The sequence below is a fragment of the Grampus griseus genome (assembly GCF_964374135.1).
Source record: "Grampus griseus genome assembly, chromosome: 20".
NCBI lineage: Eukaryota > Metazoa > Chordata > Mammalia > Artiodactyla > Delphinidae > Grampus > Grampus griseus.
In genome coordinates this window covers 11,319,727-11,338,864 of record NC_139014.1, presented here as the reverse complement: position 1 = coordinate 11,338,864, position 19,138 = coordinate 11,319,727, and the positions used below count along the sequence as shown (strand labels likewise).

Genomic DNA, 19,138 nt, shown 5'->3' with positions numbered 1-19,138 from the left:
CGCCACTGTTGCTCTGCTGGGGTGGCAGTCACGACACACAGCACACACACCTGGCAGGCCTGCTGGGGAAGGTGTGGACCCAGGGCCGGGACGGCAGGGCCAGCTGGGCCACCGTGTCCTCAAACAGGGAGCAGCAGAGGGCACCACAAAGTCCGGCAGTGGGCAGGCCTGACTTACGGGGTAGGGCGGTGTGAAAAGTTTGAAGGGCGGTGCTGCGGGCGAGAGCGGGCAGCCTCTGCTAAAGGCCGCACCATAGATAAGACAGAGGCACCTCTGGGAGCTGGAATTAATGGACACACAGAGAAAACAAACACCCTCCAACCTGCCAACAACCGAGAGCCTCTCCAAGGGAGCCCACAGCTCTTGCCATTTCACACTGTGTGCCTCGACTATAAAAGTAACGTGAGCTCATGCTGGAAATGTGCAAAACCCAGTAAAAGCATAAAGAAGATAACCCATCCCGGGAATTCTACCTGCTGAGCTTCTGGGGTCTCCTCCTGTATTATGAGACAAACGGCCCCCCGTGTATTTTTACAAAATCTGGTCACACCATGCTATGGGTTTGCATCCTTTTTTGCTCATTTTTTTTTTCCTTTTTGGCTCATTTTTATACCAAGAACCTTTCCCCACACCATTAAAGACCATCATCTGAGTCCAACTTTTCACATGGCTCCCCTATGCCGACCATTCAAGTTTTGCCACAAACACCCCCGTAAACGTGGATCTGCCTGTCTCCTCATCCCCACACCGTGCTTCTCAGGGGACCTGGAGCCGCCCGGTGCGCCCCATTCTCAGCAGGGTGTGTGCCCCACAGCCCTCGCCAGCTCCAAGGGAACTGCCATTTTAGGAAGTCTTCCCTTGTTGGACAGGGAAAACTTGATCCCAAATCAAAGGACCAGACACAGGACAGGGCAGGGTCCCAGATCGGCATGGGGACATCCAACGACTTCAGGGACTTCCGGGGTCTCTGCCACATTTAGGGGTCTTACCGAGTTCTTTGGAGCCCTGGCTCTCGCTAGCCAGCTCGCCCATCTTCACCAGGGCATCGAAATAGCCTTTGGCAGCATACGTCACACCTGAGAGAAGAGGAAGGGGCAGTCACTTCCCTCGCTGGGAAGTAGCAACACCCGCAGCACCTACTCGGCGATCCTGCCTGCCTGGCAGTCAGCCGCCTCCCCTGTGCCCAGCAGGCTCCAGCCCCGGCAGGACCTAAGCCCGTTTCTTGTTGATGTTCTCTCGTTCCAATCCTGAGAGCTCCTTCTCTGTGTAAGAGCACAGTGTACCGCTTGGGTCCAGAGCTTTTCAAGTCAAATCGCAGTGCGCCACCCTGACCACAAGGCCTGGTGTCTTGACGAGACAAACACCAACCCCAGGCAGGAGACTTGCAAAGTAGGTCGGCAGGAAGACCCCCCCAGCCAACCTGGGTTGAGGACTCTGTCCCCGTCTGTGGTCTCAGAGAGAGCAAGTAAGTGGGAGTGAGTCACACGCTCAAAGTGGGCTAAAGGCAGCACCACGGGGACGGAGCCGGGGGACTCACACCACTTCCCAGGGCAACTTCTGCTCTAACCTGACTTCGCAAGGGACTGGCACGGGAAGCGCCGGGCCTGCTGACTTCCTGGGACCACACCTGGTGCCCGCTGCCCGCTGCCTGGGATGGAGCTTCCTCCAGGAACTCGGAGACCCTTCAAGACCCCGGGTGTGCCCACAAACTCCTTCATCAGAAGAGCCCCCCCCCCCCCAGCTGCCCTTCACGCTGGAAGGAGGACGAGGGCGCCTCTGGAGCAGGACCATGGGGAGCACCCGCCAGCAGCATAATTACTATTTCTAATCCGTTTTCTCCAGAACCCAGTTAGGGACTTATTACTGGACACCTGATCACATTTTATTTAGGTAGTTTTCAATTAAGCACACGCAATTTGCTCTGCAGTCTGGAAGTGCGTGCGGGCTCCGCACCCCAGCAGCTGGAGCGCGTCTGCTGCCGGGCAGGGTGGGCTTCTTCAAAGAGATGAAAGGAAAGCCTAGCGGGCCCAGGCCTGGCCTTGGGGCGGCCGAGGGCAGCTGAGGGGCTCTGTCCTATGGGGCAGTCCAGGAAAATGGGGAAGGGAGGACACCTCCAGGCCCCCCCTCCACAGAACTTTGTTGGGGGCCCAGGTGGGGGTGGAGGAGCCTGGAAGGAGGCCTGTGCCTCATGTCCAAGGGCTGGGGCATGTGAGTGGGAGACCCCAGGCCGGGCCTTGACGGATTCACCCTAGGCCGTTGACGTTGGGCAGCTGAGAATGAAGTTACGTCACTCTGAGAGAAAACCCCCGGGGGTAAGATGTCCTTGGGTGATGCTTTCAGGAAAGGAACCACCATCGGCCTGAAATGTGCAGGCCGATCCCCCCAGCTCCAGGGTTGGAACCATCCTGCCACTTTTGGCCCCATGTCCACAGTGTGCGCTAAACATCTTGGCCCTCCGTGGTGCAGCACCTACACCTTCACTCTGCCACGGTGTGCTTCTGGAAACACCGCAGTCCCTCCCTAATCAGGCCCCAGGAGCTGTCCACCTACTGAGATGTCCTCACTCGCACCCGCGGGCCAGGGACGTCAGCCTCACCTGCCAGCGCCTTCTCGTAGTTCTTGCCCATGGCGATGAAGTTCCGCAGGCTGGGGTTGAACTGCTCCATGATGGTCTGGAAGAGAGCAGGGAACGGCATCAGAGGCAAGGCACCCGGCGGCTTGGGGGCCTGAACGGCGAGGGGAAAATCCCACAAGCATCACATGCGGGGTCAAGACCACGAAGCCATGGCCGGGCCCCGGGTCCAAATCCCAGCTCTGCCCCTGTTGAATGTCCTTGGGCAAATGACCTTCCCAAGCCTCAGTTTTGACACCTGTACGATGGGGGAAAGAACAGAACCTGCTCCATAGGGGCCTTGCAGATTAAACAAGTGAGCACGCGTATGACACGTGGGGCAGTACCCGACATACATCCGGCGCTCAGATATGCTGCGCTGAGGTGCCATTACCCCGTCTGGCAGGGCTCAGTCAGCGAGGAAGGTCCCTCCGCAGGCCACACACAAAGGGTTCATCGCTGCCTGGAGCCCCCTCCCACCACGATCTTCATTCAACACATCAATTACGAAACGTCAGCTCTGATTAGAGCAATGCACAGCCTGACTGCAAACACCACACGATGAATAATCCAGCAGGCTCTGGATCCGCTCGCCTGATGGACTCAAGTCTTGGTGCCAACACCACTAGTCCTTAGACTGAAGAAATTAGATTTTCACTGCGAAGGCCAAATAAATGTTTTAATTACAAGGCATAAAAACAGGCACACACAAACAACAGCCAAACGTGAGCGCTACTGGGTAATGTACCCTGATGGTTGGGTGCCAACCCCAGCCAGCGAGAACACTGCAAGGAGCTTCTAAGGAGAACCCCACCTCGGCCACATCCTACATCTTCGGGTCAATTATCGTGATATGTGTCTGATCTTTCCGCAGGGTAAGAGAGAAACGTCACCAGGGAGGGAAAGTTGCCTGGCCCCGTGGGCAGACCGCAGAGCCCCAGGTGCTTCTGCATGAACAGAGGCAGTGCCCGCCCCATCCCGGCCAACAGGCCAAAGGCAGCCCCGGTCCCAGGTAACACCCTTCTATCCCTGTTCCGGGCCCTCAGCCAGCAGGACCGACAATGGATTCCGAGAAGGGCTGTGGGATCTGGGCTCCAGAAAAACCCACTACTTCTGTCGCCCACCCTGAGGAGCAGCCTGGAGTGTCAGCACAAAGAGGAACAGAGACCTGTGCCCAAGGGTGATGAGACCCCGAGCCTGAGCCACCACCTCCTAACATCCGGGGCTGGGTGCCCACCTGCTCTACGCCGTGCAGGGAACCTGGGAAGGAGATACACCTGACACATGCCTGAGTCCAGAGAGCAGGTGCACCTTCCTTTCTGGACACGACAAAGGCGAGGGCACCTGCCACGTGCTGCACCGGGGCTGAGGCACACAGGGGGATGCAGCAGTGACCCCATGGGACAAAGTCCCGAGAGGGAAGGCAGGCCCACCTCACACACCGGGCAGGACCCCGTACCTGGAGAACGAGACAGCAGGACACGGCTCAGGGGACAGCAGGGGAGAGAAGCATGTCGTCGAGAGAGGAGGGCTGCAGGCAGGGGCATGCAAAGGCCCCAAGGCCAGGGCCTGCTGGTGTCAGGGACAGGATGCCAGGAGCAGGGTAAAGGGTGGCGGGAGGTAAGAAGAGGCAGGAAGTGTGCAGTTAATGGCCCAAACCTACTGCCTCGCAGCCCGTGGCAGGGACACCTGCTTTCCCTGACAGGAAGCCGAGGGTCGATCCAACTACATTTCAAAAGGAAATGTACCCCTGACTGCTCCAGGGAGCCCAGGTTGTAGCTGAGACCGCACAGACGCGGGAGACCCCTCAGAGCTGCACAGAAACCTAAGATGTGAAGGTGGATCAGAGAGCTGGCTCCACTGCAATGTGGGATGGGGTCGGGGGCAGTACGAAGCTCAGTGGTCTGGGGACGACTCTGCAGGGGGGAACCCAAGTCTGGATGCATCCAGTCTGAGGAGTGCCCAGCAGTCAGGGCAGGGATGTCACGTAACAGGCAGCAGACGAGGGACTGGCGTCCGGGCAGGGCGCGGAGGGGCATTCAGTGTGGGGCTGTCTGCCAAGGGTACACGCACAGGCTGGCTGAGCCCTCAGCCTCGCTGCTCAGCGCCACCCAGACCTGTGTCGGGGCAGAAAAGCACTGGAGGGCGCATGTGTCTGCTCAAAGGAAATGGACCGAAAGCAGGGTATAGACCCAGTAAGGGTGGCTTCTGTCCCCGATTCTGGTGTTCCAGACATGCACATGCACATCTGTGCGTGTGCCCGCGCGTGTGTACAGCATTTCAGTGTAAGATGCATTTCTCGCTGCAGCGATGGGCACAGGGCTGAAAAAGGCCCTGGGGTGGGAATATGTGAGGGCAGACCTGGGCTGCAGAGCTCTAGGACTGCAGCCCCCACCCATCCCGGGGGCAGGAGAGGAAGCTCCACAGCTCCCTCCCTAGAGCCCCAAACATCCTCAATGACAGCAGGAAATAGGCCAGCAGCCACCCAGGCCAACAAAGAGGGTCACCTCGGCAGCCCACCCACGGCCGCCCAGTGACACACGGGGACAGCCGCCAGGTTTCGCTTCCTTAGCACAGCTGCTGAGCTCAGGCACGAGGAATGTGGGAGCGAGGGGCAGGGCAGGAGGGGTGCTGGGGTGTCGGCCAGGACACCTGGCCAGGGCACTGCCGGGTCACACAGGTGCCGCTGACTCGCCTGCCTGGAGGCAGTGGCAGAGGCATAAATGCTGTGGGGCTGGTGTCCCAGGGAGGCCCTCCTTCCCTGGCCAAAAGCCATTCTTCCTCCCGGCTCCTCACAGATGCCGCCCTGGCCAGAGAGCGGGCTCCCATCCACCTCCAGGTCACCGATCTCCTAGAACCGCGACCACCAGAGACCAGCCAGGTCCAAGACGACCTTGTCAGGAGGGACCCTGGTGGCCCAAAAAGGGCCTAGCCCCTCTGGTGGGGGATCCTCTCTGCAGGGGATTTCTCTGTGGGAGGGGGCCCCCGACACTGGGGGCCTCTCAGAGCCTGAGTCCACTGCCATCCTAGGGCTCAGGCAGAGGCATTTGGACCCAGGGGGCCGTGCTAGGCCCATGATGGGCCCAAACCCACCATCAGAAGCCTGGAGTGGGGCCCTGCCACGCCCACTGCAAGTGAGCGCTCCCCTAACCAGGGGCCTGCGCAGCCCCTCCACACACCAGGGGGCCCTGGGAGGGGAAGCCGGAAGCCAACAGAGGCACGGTTGCCATGGCGAGGAGGCCGTGGGGCTCTGCTACACGTTACCTGCCCCACGATACTTTTTCAGAAGTGATGGAACGACGGTGTCTTTCCATGGGACTCTTTACTGGAGCAATGGAGGGAACTGAGATGCAAACCCCAAGACGTCCTCCCACGGAGGGCGGGAAGAGGGAGACCTGTTTACTTCCCAAAGGGAAGGGAATGCGTTTCCTTATCGACGCCAAAGGGTGTGTGCAAACGAAGGCCAGGCCAGGAGGGCGGCCTCCCCGCACACACCTCTGTCGTGAAACGCCTGTCGTGAAACTCAAGGGCCTGGGAGAGGCTCTGCATCCTGAGACCGCTTTTCCGCAGCCGGGACAGAGACCCGACAACGTGGGCAGTGACCAGCGCCTTCTCCAAACTTGACACCTGTGCTACGCAGATGAAACCAAATCCCTTCAAACGCCATGCCGTGGCACGTGGCGACTGTGTGTGCGACCCCCTTGCAGGGGGCGTGGGCCAAGCACTGCGCTCAGCACCTTCTATCACTCCTCGGTTGGCTCAGTACCTACGAGGTGCCCTCAGGAAGCTGGGCTGCCACAAGGGCTCCCTGCCACCCCACCACACAAGCGCCCCAGAAAGGTCAGGGAGAGGAGGGATCTCTGCCAGAGACCCTGGCAAGCTCAGGCGCGGTTCATGGTGGCCCTCTTGCCGAGATGTCCCCACACTGGATGTCCCTGCCACCCCCGCAGTCCCAGGAATCCAGGCCTTAAACCAAATCTCCACGGTAGGGCTGGCCCGCCCACCCCCACCCCGGGCCTCCAGCCCTGCATGTCCAGGGAGCCGATGGGAGGGGCCGGGCCTGGCTGCAGGGGCGGTGGTGTCAGCACCCCAGCAGCCGTGAGCGCAGAGGCCTTCCTGCCTGGCCGGCTCCTGGGCAGCCCAGCGTCTGCACAGTGATGCCCATTTTGAGTGACCTGGATCACGGGTCTGCCTGGCCAGTGAGGACAAGGGGCAGCAGGACGCCCCTATCCCCAATTTGGGGTCGCAAGGAGAGAGGGGGCTCTGTCCAGGGACTGTGCTCCAGTTGCTCCCACGCCCACGCCCAGGGTCTGCCACTCGCCAGCGCGGGAATTCTATTTATCCCTCACGGCTCTGGTTCCTGGCGACAGCCCCCCTCCAGCACTTTCCTGGCAGGGCTGCCACAAACAAAGAGCAAAGTTTCTCTGCTGACACAGGGAAGTGACGTGCCTCCTGCTTCCCCTCCTGCAGTCAAGGAAGGCAGGGTGGGGTGTCTGCCTGCGTCCAGTGCACACGTGCGTATGTGTGCATGTATGGGTGTGCACGCGTGTCGTGGCCAAGCCAGGCTACATCCTCCCTACACAGTCGACGCCTGTTATAACAAACTCAGGGGATGAGACCTCGCTGGGCTCTATCTGCCATCTCGGGAGGGGCGGCCTTACACCCCATCACCCCGAATCTTCACTGGACTGGTGGGGGGCACCACTGTCCATTTTACAGACGGATGGAGAGAGGCTCGGGGAGGCTAAGAGCCAGCCTTCTGGGTCCTGGTGGAGCCAGTCCCGGCTTCGACTACAGGCTGGCTGCACAGCCCAGCTTGTCCCTTTCTCCACACGGGCCTCAGTGCTCTCTGGACAGGTCACCGAGGCAGGCAGGACAGGACCAGGTGCCACACAGCAACTCCGCCTGCCCTGGGCTCCCTCACAAGCCACGTTCCAGCAACGTCAGAGCAAGGGCAAGGGCTGATGCCAGGATACCTGGTCATCTGAGGGGGGGGCCTGGTGCCTGACTACCCCTGACCACCTGTCCTCTCATCCCACCTCTGTGGCAGGAAGAGCAGGCGCCAGCTTTGCAGCCAACAACCCACATCCAACGCGGGGCCACTGTCCAGGCACTGCCAGGGGAAGGTGGCAGCCGTCCTTCAAGGGAGGCTGTCCTTGCCTGCTGTAACTGCCCGCCACAGGAGCACCAACTACCTGAGGCTCTGGACAGAGGGCCCAGCTCACACTGCAGCTCTGCATGACTCCTGCCTCTGCTCCCCTATATTAACTGGGACATCTGTCCTGGGGACCATTCTTAAGGGAAGAAAACCAACTGGAGTTCAGTGAGTGCTGGGAGGGCTTCCTGGAGGAGGCAGAACTTGCGCTGGATCTTTCTTGGTTACAGCCAGAGAGAAGATAACAATGGGTCTGCACTTGACAAAGTGAGTGGACGCAGCAGCTTCCAGAATGAAATGGCCTGTGAGGTGCGGACAGGACAGTCAAAGCTGGTGGTGGCTGCAGAAAAGTCCCCCGAACGAACAAGAACAAACCAAGCAGGGATCAACTCCGGCTGATTTCACTTTAACAGCACTAGGCCCCCCTCCCCACGTCCTCCATGAGACGCCCCCCATGGGCCATGAGCCCCCCACAGACCACAAGAGCACCCCTCCCCCGCCCCCAGGCATGCATGTTCTCAGCCCAACCACCTCCAGCGGGGACAAGGGCCAGGGCCCCACCAGTGCACAGAGAGGCCAAGCTCACCACCACAGCCTCTCAAGAAGGGCGCACAAAAGAGCATTTGCAGCAGGACCCAGCATCAGGAATCAAGGCACCCATGCTGCCCAGGACAGTCCCCTGCCGCCGAGCGAGGGGTAGGTGGTGGGAGCACAGCTGGCTCTTTTGGGAGCCAGAGGAGAGGCCTGGGGGGCAGCCGAGCTGGCCCTCATGCTGCGGGGGGCGCTCCAGCTGGCCTGGCAGCCCGGCCAAAGGGTCGCCCCGGGGCGTGAGAGGCTGACAAGCGGCCCTGCAGCGAAACGTTGGTTCTCGGCCTCCGCCAGCTTCTGGGGAAGCTGCCAACATTAGAATAAAGTGACAACTTATGTCTTTGGCATGGAGCCCAGAGTGACACCAGGGAGCATGGCAGCCTCCCATGAGGAGGGACCAAGGGGCGGGTACCCCTTCCTGTCACCCCTACGGCCCTGAGGCAGGGGGCCCAGGAGGCCCTGAGCCACGGGCTGGGCGACACCAGGAAAAACAAAATTCTGGCCAACTCTCCCGGTCCTGATCTGAGGGCGGGAACTTTCTGGGCCCCTGCAGGGGATGGGCATAGGTGATGCAAGGTGAGGAAGGGGCAGCCAAGCTCCCACAGCCCCAGAGGCCCACGTTCAGGGACCGAGCACCATCACCGATTCCTGGGGCTGTGGACACCCACCTCCCACCCCGCTCTCCCTCAGGACCTGGATCCTCAGGTGCCCCCAACCCGACTGACCCCTCCTGGAATAGGTCTTGGGGGCAGGAAGCCACAAGTGGGCTCAGGTTGGGGAGGGGGCCAGTGAGCGCTGGGTGGGGTCTGTGCCACTGGGAGAGCCTCCCCCTCAGACCAGGAGCCGCGCAGCAGGGTCCACACGCGGGCCCCACCAGCCCGGCCACTTCCTTCCTATCCAGAGGCATATCCGGCCAGTCCCGACTTCAGAGGAGCAGGACGCTGCAAGGCCCCAGACGCCTTCCAGCATCCAGGCCCTGCCACACCTGCCTGACTTCTCAGCCCTGCCCCAGGGCACGTGGCCCCCCACATACCAGCCCACTGCACCTTGAGGTGGGGACCTTACGGCTGCTGGATGTCAGGGACTGAATTCGTCCCTTAAGAATTCATGTGTTAGGCCTAACCCCAGCACCTCATTGGTGACTGTTTTTGCAGGGAGTCTTTACAGAGACAATCAAGGTAAAACGAGGTCATCTGGGTGGGCCCCACTCCCACAGGACTGGTGTCCTTCTAAGAAAAGATCAGGACACAACACTTAGAGGGAAGACCATGTGAGGACACAGGCAGAAGGTGGCCTGCACATGCCCAGGAGAGAGACCACAGGAGGAACCACCCTGCCCACACCTGGACCCTGGCCTCCAGGCCTCAGATGAGACACACCTCTCTGCTGTTCAAGCACCCGTGGCGCTCTGTTTGGCTGCCCGAGCAGACCCAGTCGCTGGGCCGATCCCCACTTGCCCTATGAAGGCCCAACCATCACTTCTCTTATCATCTGGTTACTGCTCAACTGGTTAGAACATTCTAGGGCCGCTGACCTGTCCTTGTCCCCGACAAGGCTCTGACCCGAGTTTCACAGGGCTGGGCTCCCCGCTGGACGAGGAACCTCGATGAGCAAGCAGGGACACAGCCCCGGAACACCCTGGAGCTGCTTCTCCTCCTGCCGCCCTCCGCCGGGTGGGATGAGCCAGCTGGGGAGGCTGTCATGCCGGTGGGTACACAGGCCACTCAGCACCCAGGAAATCAGACGGCAGCAACAGAGGTCTTGGCTGGGCCTCCCTGCCCTCTCCACGGACTTCCAGCTCCTCCAAGAACTTTCCATCCTGAAAGCTACCAACCATAGCCACCACTTTCCTGATGCTCCCTGCGGCCAGGAAGGGTTCTCTGGTTCCAGCTAATCACGAATGAGAAAGTGGTGGCACAGAAGCTAAAAACCCTCGCCCGAAGCCCTCAGGGCTCCCAAATGGAAAAACAGAGAAGCAGGATTGAAGCCATAGGGCCCAGCTCAAGCAGGCTCTGGCTCAGCCGGGCACCCGGGACGGGCTGCGATGTGCTGCTTCATGGCTCTGAGCCTCCCCCACCCGCTGGGACACCCAGGGCCCCTCGTGAAGCAGGTTTAGAGATAAATGAGGCACACACACCACTCCCAGCATGGTGCCTGGACCGAGCAACCCACTGAAGGTTCTTCACGATGATTCAGGATTACCAGCCAACTGCAAAGCCCAGGCGGCCACGGCACCTCCCACAGCACAGAGCCAGAATGAGAGCGTGAGACGGTCCAGCCCCTTCACCCAACTTCATGGTCCCCTGCCCAGGGGGGCCTGTGCAAGAAGCCTGAAATCAGGTCTCCTGCCGGGGCTTGACTGTAGCCCCTGGCTGCCTCCCTGCCTGTGGCCAGCAAGGCCCTGGATCCCCAAGGGCAGGACTGGCCACAGCCTGAGAACCACTAGTCCCTGGATTGCAAAGGATGTGCCTTCCATGGGAGGGGCAGGAGGGAATAAATAGAGGTGTGGACGACAACTGCTTCTGCCAAGGTGCTGGCTAGGGCAGAGGGGCTTGACTTGCCCCACAGTGGGTTCAGAGGGGCAGTGGGTGTGGAGGGACCCCCGGTCCCCTCCACCTGGGGCACATCAGCACCAATGCAGGCTCTACCACACCCCCTTCTTTTAATAGCCCCGCTGGAAGCAGCAAGGCCACTCTGGCTCAGCAGGTCAGCTCTGCCCATGCTTGGCTCCCAGAGATGCAAACGCCCTGCTGGATGGAATTCTAGCTCCCAGAGGTAGGGGGCACAGCCTCTCCTCCACAAAGCTCCCACCCCCATTCCAACGTCAGGATGTCGATTTCTTTCACAGCACAGACACCTGTGAAATCCCAGCACGTTTCACAACCTGTTACACGTGTGTCGTCACCCGGCACAGGGCTGCTTGGTGACTGTTCCTGGCACCGCTGGGCAGGGGCAAGCGGGGACATTACATCTACAGACCACTTAGCGAGTAAGAAGGAACAGAGATCCTGGCTGTCGTGGGGAAACCTTCTTTGGTCAAGAAACAAAATGCCAGCAAACGAAAGTGGCAGAACAAGGGTTTGAGGGCTTGGAAGAAAAGCCCACAGCCGTGCTCAGGAAAGCCCCCATTTCTTCAACACCTGGACGGCCAGAGGTGAGGCCCAGGCGACACCCTGACCCTGATGACTGTGAGCTGAAACAAAGCTCCGAAGAGTCAGACTCTGAATCTGAAGAGGTTTTAGGAAAACCCTACCAATTAATCTCATGTATTTTTTAATTTATTAATTTATTTTATTTATTTTATTTTTGGCTGCATTGGGTCTTCGTTGCTGGGCGCGGGCTTTCTCTTTTTCTTTTTCTCTTCATCGCAGTGCCTTCTCTTGTTGAGGAGCATGGGCTCTAGGTGTGCGGGCTTCAGCAGTTGTGGTTCACAGGCTCTAGAGCACGAGCTCAGTAGTTGTGGCGCATGGGCTTAGCTGCTCCACGGCATGTGGGACCTTCCCGGACCAGGGCTTGAACCCGTGTCCCCTGCATTGGCAGGCGGATTCTTAACCACTGCGCCACCAGGGAAGCCCTATGTCATGTGCCTTTGACATATGACTTTTAAAAAACCTGTCCAAATAATTCTAAAAGAACTGTTTTCATAACTAGAAAATAAATATCCCAAGCAAGAAAAAAAGCACGCTGTTCCCGCTGTTGGCCCTGATTCCTCCTTGCGGTGTACAACCTCTCCCAGCCCCTTGCGGCACAGGGTACTTGTGACCCAAGGGCGTGGGTCCCTCTCTCACGCACATGCCCCGAGGGTCTGCAGGAGGCCCTTGGGATGCTCAACTCACAGCCCAGGGCGTCAGGACTGGCTCCACCAGGCCCCAGACAGGCACTGGAGCTGCAAGGGGAGCCTGCAGGGACCTGGGGCCATCCTGGTCATTGTGCTCGCTGCAGGAGCAGAGCACCAGACAAGACCTCCAAGGCAGAGGATGGCTCCTGCGGTGAAAGTTGGGAGGAGGGGCCAAAGGCAGCTGGAGGGGCCAACCTGCCACCCCACTGCCCCTTGACAGACAGAAAGGGGTCCTGCTGACACCCACTGCATGCTCACTCGCAGGTGCAGATCCCCTGCCTGCTCTTGAGGTTTCCAAGGTCACCTCTTAGAGACAGGACTCCCATCAGGCCCTGCCTTCACACCAACTGACCCCTTGGGCCCCCAGGACATGGCAGGACCAGGTGCTTCTGGCTAACACCCTGGCTTGCCTTCAGGCCCTGAGAAAAAGGAACTCTGCGTGGGGACAGGAGCCTGGCACCGCCTTCAAAACTTGCGGGGGTCCTGGGCCACTGCTTGTGGAGCAAACAGCTAAGAGAGCAGACTCACGACAGAGATGGTCACAGTGAGCAAAGCGAGAGCCCCAGAATCAGAAACGAGGTCCATCCATTCCCAAGCACTGACACACATGTGCTGGCCACCCTTCCAGGCCAGGGTCCCCACAGTCAGGGGCCATGTGGGTCCTGAGTCACCACACCTTGTTGCTCGGGAGCACGTCAGGTGGGGACAAAAGGATCTTCTCCAATAAGAGAAGCCTGGGTGCCAACCTCCTCCCAGGCCCGCTGGCTGGAGCCCTTGGGAACCCACCTGGTGGGGGAAATGGGTGCATACCCTCGTGCGCCCTGCACCCTCTGGTTGGGGCCCCTTGAGTCATCTCACAGCTGTGCAGCACAATCAGGGCCCAAATGAATCAGAGCTGGGGGGTGGGGGGAGTACAGGGCAGGCACAGTCCACACCCGCCTGTAATTGCCACGGCCGCAGGCAGCAGACAGTAGCAGAGTGCTGACAGCCCCACCGGGCACGCCGGTGCAGCGTGTTCAGCGGGCACAGGCCTGCACCGTAATGAGGACAGCCTCTCCACTCTGAGGCCTCATGGGAAACTGCCCGGGCACAGTGGCCAGGAAGGCCTCATGGGGTGGGCCCTGGCCCGGTGCACTTGAGGGTTGAGGAAGGAGGACGGGAGCCAGCCAGCCAGTGCCCCAGGGAGCCCCCCACCAGATCACTGCTCAGGTGTGCCTGCCCTTGGAGGGCAGCCCAGGCAGCGCCCGTCCCGGGGGCCATGCAAGCCTGAGTGGGGACCGCCGAGTGAAGGCCAGCCCTGCCCGCCACACATTCAGTCCTGTGCAGGGCTCCCCTGAGCAGGACCCAGACCTGCAAACTGGGGGGGGAGTGCCAGGAGGGCCTCGGACTCCCTGCCAGCCTGCCTTCCTGCCCGGAGGGGACGGGGCCCTCTGTTCAATGGCCTGTCCTCCCCTGAAAGGCCCCAAAACCTGGGCAGCCCAGCCAGCACCACCTGTGCCGAAGAGGGAGGGAGGGAGGTGGACGGACCTGCTGGCTCTCAGGCCTAAAGGAGCTCTGGCCTAAAACAAGGTGGCAATAAGCACGCAGCTTCCACAGCACCTCCCATGGCCCTCCCCACTGATGCCCTGAGAGCCCTGGACCAGTACCCAGAGCCTCAAGTGCACATGGTCTGTTCCGAGCAGCCTCCCCAACAAAAGACACGTTCTCCAGGAGAGACCAATAGGGATGGCAGCGCAGGCAAAACACTCCTGGCCCAGTGAGGAACTCTGCAGAGCCACCACACCCCAGGCACCAAGCCACCTCATGACCATCAGCAAACTTCGGCAAGGTCCAGCAGCAACCTCAGGGACGTGACCTGGGCACAAGCAGCTGCTGAAGCCAGTTGCCCAGAGATCAGTGCGACAAAGAAACTGCCCTGGCTACTCCAGAAGGGATGGAAGGCGCAGCACTGCTGCTGCGCTGGTGGTGGAAAGAGTGGGTACCACATAGCGCGCTCCATGGAAGGGCAGCTCTGAGTCCACTCAGGGACATCAGGCTCCTCTTTTTATGAGAAGATTCTACCCCAATGCGGCACTCGAGTCACCTTTAAAGCAAAACAAAGCACCACATGCACGCACATGCGTGCACTCAGGCACACACGTGCTCACTTGGACAGACTTGTGAATATACCAGCAGGCACCTGCATGCATGTGCTCGAGCTCACACACGTCTGCACATACACACATGTGCACACATGTTCCTGGTCACACAAGCACACACTCACATGCACACACACAGCCCTCAGGGCTGCTCCCCAGCAGGCGTTTCTGTTGCCAAGGAAGCGCCTGTCAGAGCAGCACTTCACCATCCCCAACAGGGAGCCGGCGGAGCTCTGTCCACTCTAGGCGCCAGGCTTCTGATGGCGGCCAACAGTTTGCTGTGACTGCTGAGCAGTGGAAGGGGGTCTAGGGTCAGCAGTAGAGGACCTGGGCCCTCGTGCTTCCCTCTGCTCCCACCTGGAGGAGGGTGGCGGGCAAGACCTGGCCAGCAGTGGGCTCTCACCTACCAGGTGGGGTCTCTCCTGCCAGTGCTGACGCCCACCACCTTGCACCAATGGTGGCAAACCTGACCGACTCCGGCTGCAGGAACCTGCTGGCCACAGCAGCCTTCGCAGGGCGGGTACGCAAGGCCAGGCCAGCTTCCCCACACAGCTGCAGAGTGAGGACCACTGGACGGCCTCTGGTGACCAAGGCCCAAGGCCCACGACACCCTGAAGAGCCATGCCTGAAGCTTTCCCAGAGACATCCTTCTCCTCAGGCTGTCCCCCACCTTCCCACATCCTCAGGACAGGACGGAGACCCGTGGTGCTGTTCCTACAAAAGGTGCCAGAGCCGCCCCCCTCCCAGGTCATCAGGGTGCCTGGAGCCAGGGCTTCTCTTGAGATACAGGACCGAGAGAAATACACGAACCTGACAGTCACTCTCCTGAAGCCGGGGTCTACGGTCAGCTGTTAAAGAAGGCCCTCTCTCTCCAGCACAAGGGGATGCTTGGCGGCCTCTCCCAAGAGAGCTGCAATTTGGGCTTAATCCTGAGCAGCAGACTCCCCACCCCCACCCTGCAACTCTGTTCCTCACCCCAGGCAATTACCCAGGGCTGCCTGAGAGCCAAGTCCTGGGCTCCAGGCTCTGCTGCCTGCACCCCCATCCCCTGAGGGGCCCAGCCCAGGGAGCCGCCAGAGGGCTTCAGTCCCTGTCCCTGCACCCGCGGTCTGAGGGTGAGCTCTCAGCAGATGTCTGGAAACCATTCCATTTCTCGCCCCTTCATCTTCCATGAAATTCCCCGAGGACACAGCTCCCACGGGAACCGGGCCACAGGGAGAGAGATTAAATCCGGCGCTAGGGCTTCTTCCAGGGAAGAGAATCAAAACTGTACATTTTAGTCTCCCATTTTTAATCAGCAAGGCCAAGGACAAGCGTCCCCACCGTTCCCTTCTCTGACAAGACAAACACCACTTAGAACTGCAGCTGATAAGACACAGGGGCCAAAACAAACAGCTGAGCTGCAGCTTGGGGTGACACTAAGCAGGGCCACATCTCAGCCACTCTCCCACAAGTTGCCAACCCAGGCACAGAGGCAGTAGCGTCCCTGGACAGAGCAGAGGACCAGCCGGACCGGCCTGGGTCCACACACAGTGGCTTTGGCTGTATCCTGACTGCGCCTCAGGTGGCCTGGTCTCTGCCCAGCCAGTGTGCTGAAGCTGCCCAACCTGTCCTGGCTCTGCTGCAGAACCCGAGCTCCCAGTGACAAACCACAAACTGTAAGAGCACCGGACCAAAAACCCACCAGTCAGGTCGCAGAGTGGCAGGGGAGCACCGCCCACAAACCGACCTGCCCACGGGCTCTGCAGCCGTCACCAGCCAGGAGTGTGTGAGGTGCCCAGCCTGTGGACACCCACTTTCCGATGTGTCCAACGTGAAAGTCCTTGGTCTCAGCCACACCTTCCCGTGGGAGCTCAGTCATCAGCTGACCCGCCGAGCACAGACCGCAAACTAGCCTGTTGAACGTGTGCCCCAACCCCCCAAAGCTGGGATCCTAACCGTTTTCTGCCACCATCCTGCCGACAGATTTCACTTCAGACCTACAGACAAATCATAGCTCCATCCAGAAGCTGCTCAGCTGGAACAACACGCCTGACTGCTCGGTTTTAAGTGTTTTATTAAGGCTGATCATGGGATTCTCCAGAGCAAAGCCACGCCACACACTCCCTCCTAGTTCTCGCCATTAAAGTTCCTGTTTGGTGGTTTCAGTGCAGAAGCAGGGAAAACGGGAAAAAACCTCCAAGCCAGCATTTCTCTTCTACCCCCTGCAATAATGAGCAAGTCGAAATAGAACTAATGACTAATAATTTAATAAACCTCCCTCCCCTGAGAGCATTTACAGAGCAACACAACCAAAAACCTATGCCACCGACTCTACGTGAGACAAATATAAAACCCCCAAGAGCTGTTCCTTTTACGTGCTGCTTCTTCGTCAGTCTCCTGTTTACCAGCACCTCTAACATGGCTTCAGAACTGACTTAGTCTACCCTGACCCAGCTTCAGGATTCTTTCAGGTGACCTAGCTACAACTTTAAAAACCTTTATTAGCAGCCATGATCGACTCCAGCCGCGCCGGACTCCAGCTGAAAGCTAACGGCCCCCCAGAGGCCTCTCCCCGCCCTCCCCCGCCGCGCGCAAAGAGGGCTTGGCAGGCCGCTGGCTAAAGAGGCACAGCGTAGTTGTTTAACACAATTAGAAACTGTTGCTCTGCCAGCGCGCTGCAAACCCACTCCGCCGCCATGAACCAGCCGCCGCCGCCGCCGCGTAAATACCAACTCCGAACACCCCACCCCTCCCCGCCCCCGACCACCGCTTAACCCCGAGGCACAGTTTTGAAACAGAGCACGGTTTTGTAAGAGGACTGCGTGGACCGCCCAAGGAACGAATCTCCCGTGAGGAAATACTGCCGGGAACAGCCCTGAGCCACCGGAGCCTGGGTCTGTGCTGGTGGGGGCGGGGGTCCAAACCGAAAAAATGGATGCTAAGAAACTGAAACTCGGGTGTCTGCCCACGTGCACACAGGCGCAAAACATGCCGGGGCGGGGGCGACGAGGGTCCGGCGGGCACACCCGCGTTCCGCACCGGGGGCTGCGAGCCGACTCCTCACACATCAGAAGCAGAGGCGGGCGCGCCAGCCTCCTACACAATTAGTCTTCTCCCTCCGCGGTTACATAAGATGACGGATTATCTGTCCACCCATCGAAGCTGCCCCTGCGCGACCTCCCACCCGGCCACGTCCACAGACGCCCGGGAAGGAGTTGTGGAAAGGAAAAGCCTGTTGAGAAAAAAGTGCCCGAGGCTTGCGTAACCGCGCCCGGCAGGACCACCACAGAGCGCAGAGCGACGAGGAGCCACGGCCCCGGACCCCGGCAGACCCCGGACACCGCAGCCCGCGCCCGTGCCCCCACCTCACTCGGGTCCGAGGGCTCCAGCCCCCGGGAGCGCGGGGGCAGCAGGGGGCTGTCTGGACGAGGGCGCCCGCGCCAACTTATGCCGGGCCGGTGCTGGGTCCCCGCGGCCGCGCCGGGACGACCCCCGAGAGCCCAGGGACCGCCCGGGCGGGCGCGAGCGCGCGGGTGGCACAGAGCTCACCTTGTAGACATTTTCCGTGAGCCTATGCATCTCCTCCGACCGAGAGAGCGACATGGTGCTGGTCCGGTTACACCACTGACCGGAGCGGGGGCGCAAGCAGCTGCGACTGCGGACGCGGCAACGACTACCAACGCGAAGCGCGCAGAGCCAAACCAAAAGCGCGGCGTCCAGCCGGCGTCCGCCTTTATAGCCGATCAGGCCCCGCCCCCTGAGGCCCCGCCCACCTCGTGCTCGCCCCCGCCGCACCCGGATCTCCGCCCCCGGCCTGGCGCCCCCGCCCAGTCGCTGCTGCTAGGCAACCGACAGGCCCCGACCCCGCAACGCCTTTCCCATTGGCGGGTTCCGGAGCCCGGGGAAGGGGGCGGGTAAGGGGCGGGGCTTGTGGGCCGGATTCAGGCAGCGATTGGCCCTTGGCGCCGTCGATCGCGGGGGAGGAGGCGGAGGCGCGGCTCAGGCTGGGGCCCTGGGAACAGCCTTGGGGGCCCGGGCGACAGCCGGGCTGGGGGCGGGGAGGCGGGGGCGGGGTGGCGCAGGAAGAAGGGAGCAGAAGCGGGGGGGGCACGCCGGCCGCGAACGCGCGTGGGGGAGGCACTCAGCAAAGTGGCGAGTCGGGGTGGCCGTGTCCTGGGCGCCGCTCCCCCGAACGCGGTCGGGGTCGGGTGCCCTCGCTGGGTAGGGGAGGGTCCCTGGGCGCTCGGATGCCTGCCGCACGGGCTTGGTGCAGGATGGTGAGAGGCCGCCGCTGTGCCCTGGAGGTCCGGCCGCGACCCGGAATTTTAGTAGGTAAGTTCACTGGGTGGCTGCGATCCCCGGGCCAGCCCTTCTGGGGAGGGAGGACCCTGAAGGAAGTCTCGGAGGAGGGAGGACCCTGGGGAGAACGCTGGAGAAGGGTGGACCCTGTGAGGGGTGCATCTTGAGGGGGGCCTGAGGCTGGGATTCTGGAGAGGGGAGGGCCCTGGGTTGCAGAAGAGGACTCTGGGGAGTGGGGATTTGGGGGGCAGATTCTGGAGGGGGTGTGGGGAGACGATCCTGTGGGAAGGATTGAGGGCGAACGCTTAGGGAAACAGAGGACCCTCGTAGTGGCAGAAGATCCTCTTTGGGGGCAGTTTCCTTGGGGAGGGAGGACTCAAGGGGAGGGGGGGCAGGGAGGACCCTGGTGGGGTGGGAAAACCTGGGGGAGGGGGAACCTTCCTAGGTGGATCAAGGGGTCAGAGATGCCTGGTTTTTGAAGGCGATTCCTGGGAGGTTCTGCTGCATAAGCTGACCAAGTTGGCACA

At 60.6% G+C, this 19,138-nt stretch overlaps 1 protein-coding gene across 3 annotated transcripts in view; it reads right to left on the bottom strand.

Moving 5' to 3' along the window:
• The window catches only part of BAIAP2 (BAR/IMD domain containing adaptor protein 2), a 70,246-nt gene extending 52,244 nt beyond the window's left edge, over positions 1-18,002 (bottom strand). For all 3 annotated transcript variants that reach the window (XM_082680027.1, XM_082680025.1, XM_082680026.1), the window contains exons 1-3: positions 17,862-18,002; positions 2,597-2,672; positions 990-1,076 (exon numbers count right to left, since the gene is read on the bottom strand). In XM_082680027.1, the coding sequence (XP_082536153.1) occupies positions 990-1,076; positions 2,597-2,672; positions 17,862-17,915 (217 nt within the window). In that variant the 5' untranslated portion in view covers positions 17,916-18,002. The remainder of the gene's footprint in view (positions 1-989; positions 1,077-2,596; positions 2,673-17,861) is intronic.
• Positions 18,003-19,138: the final 1,136 nt, after the last annotated feature.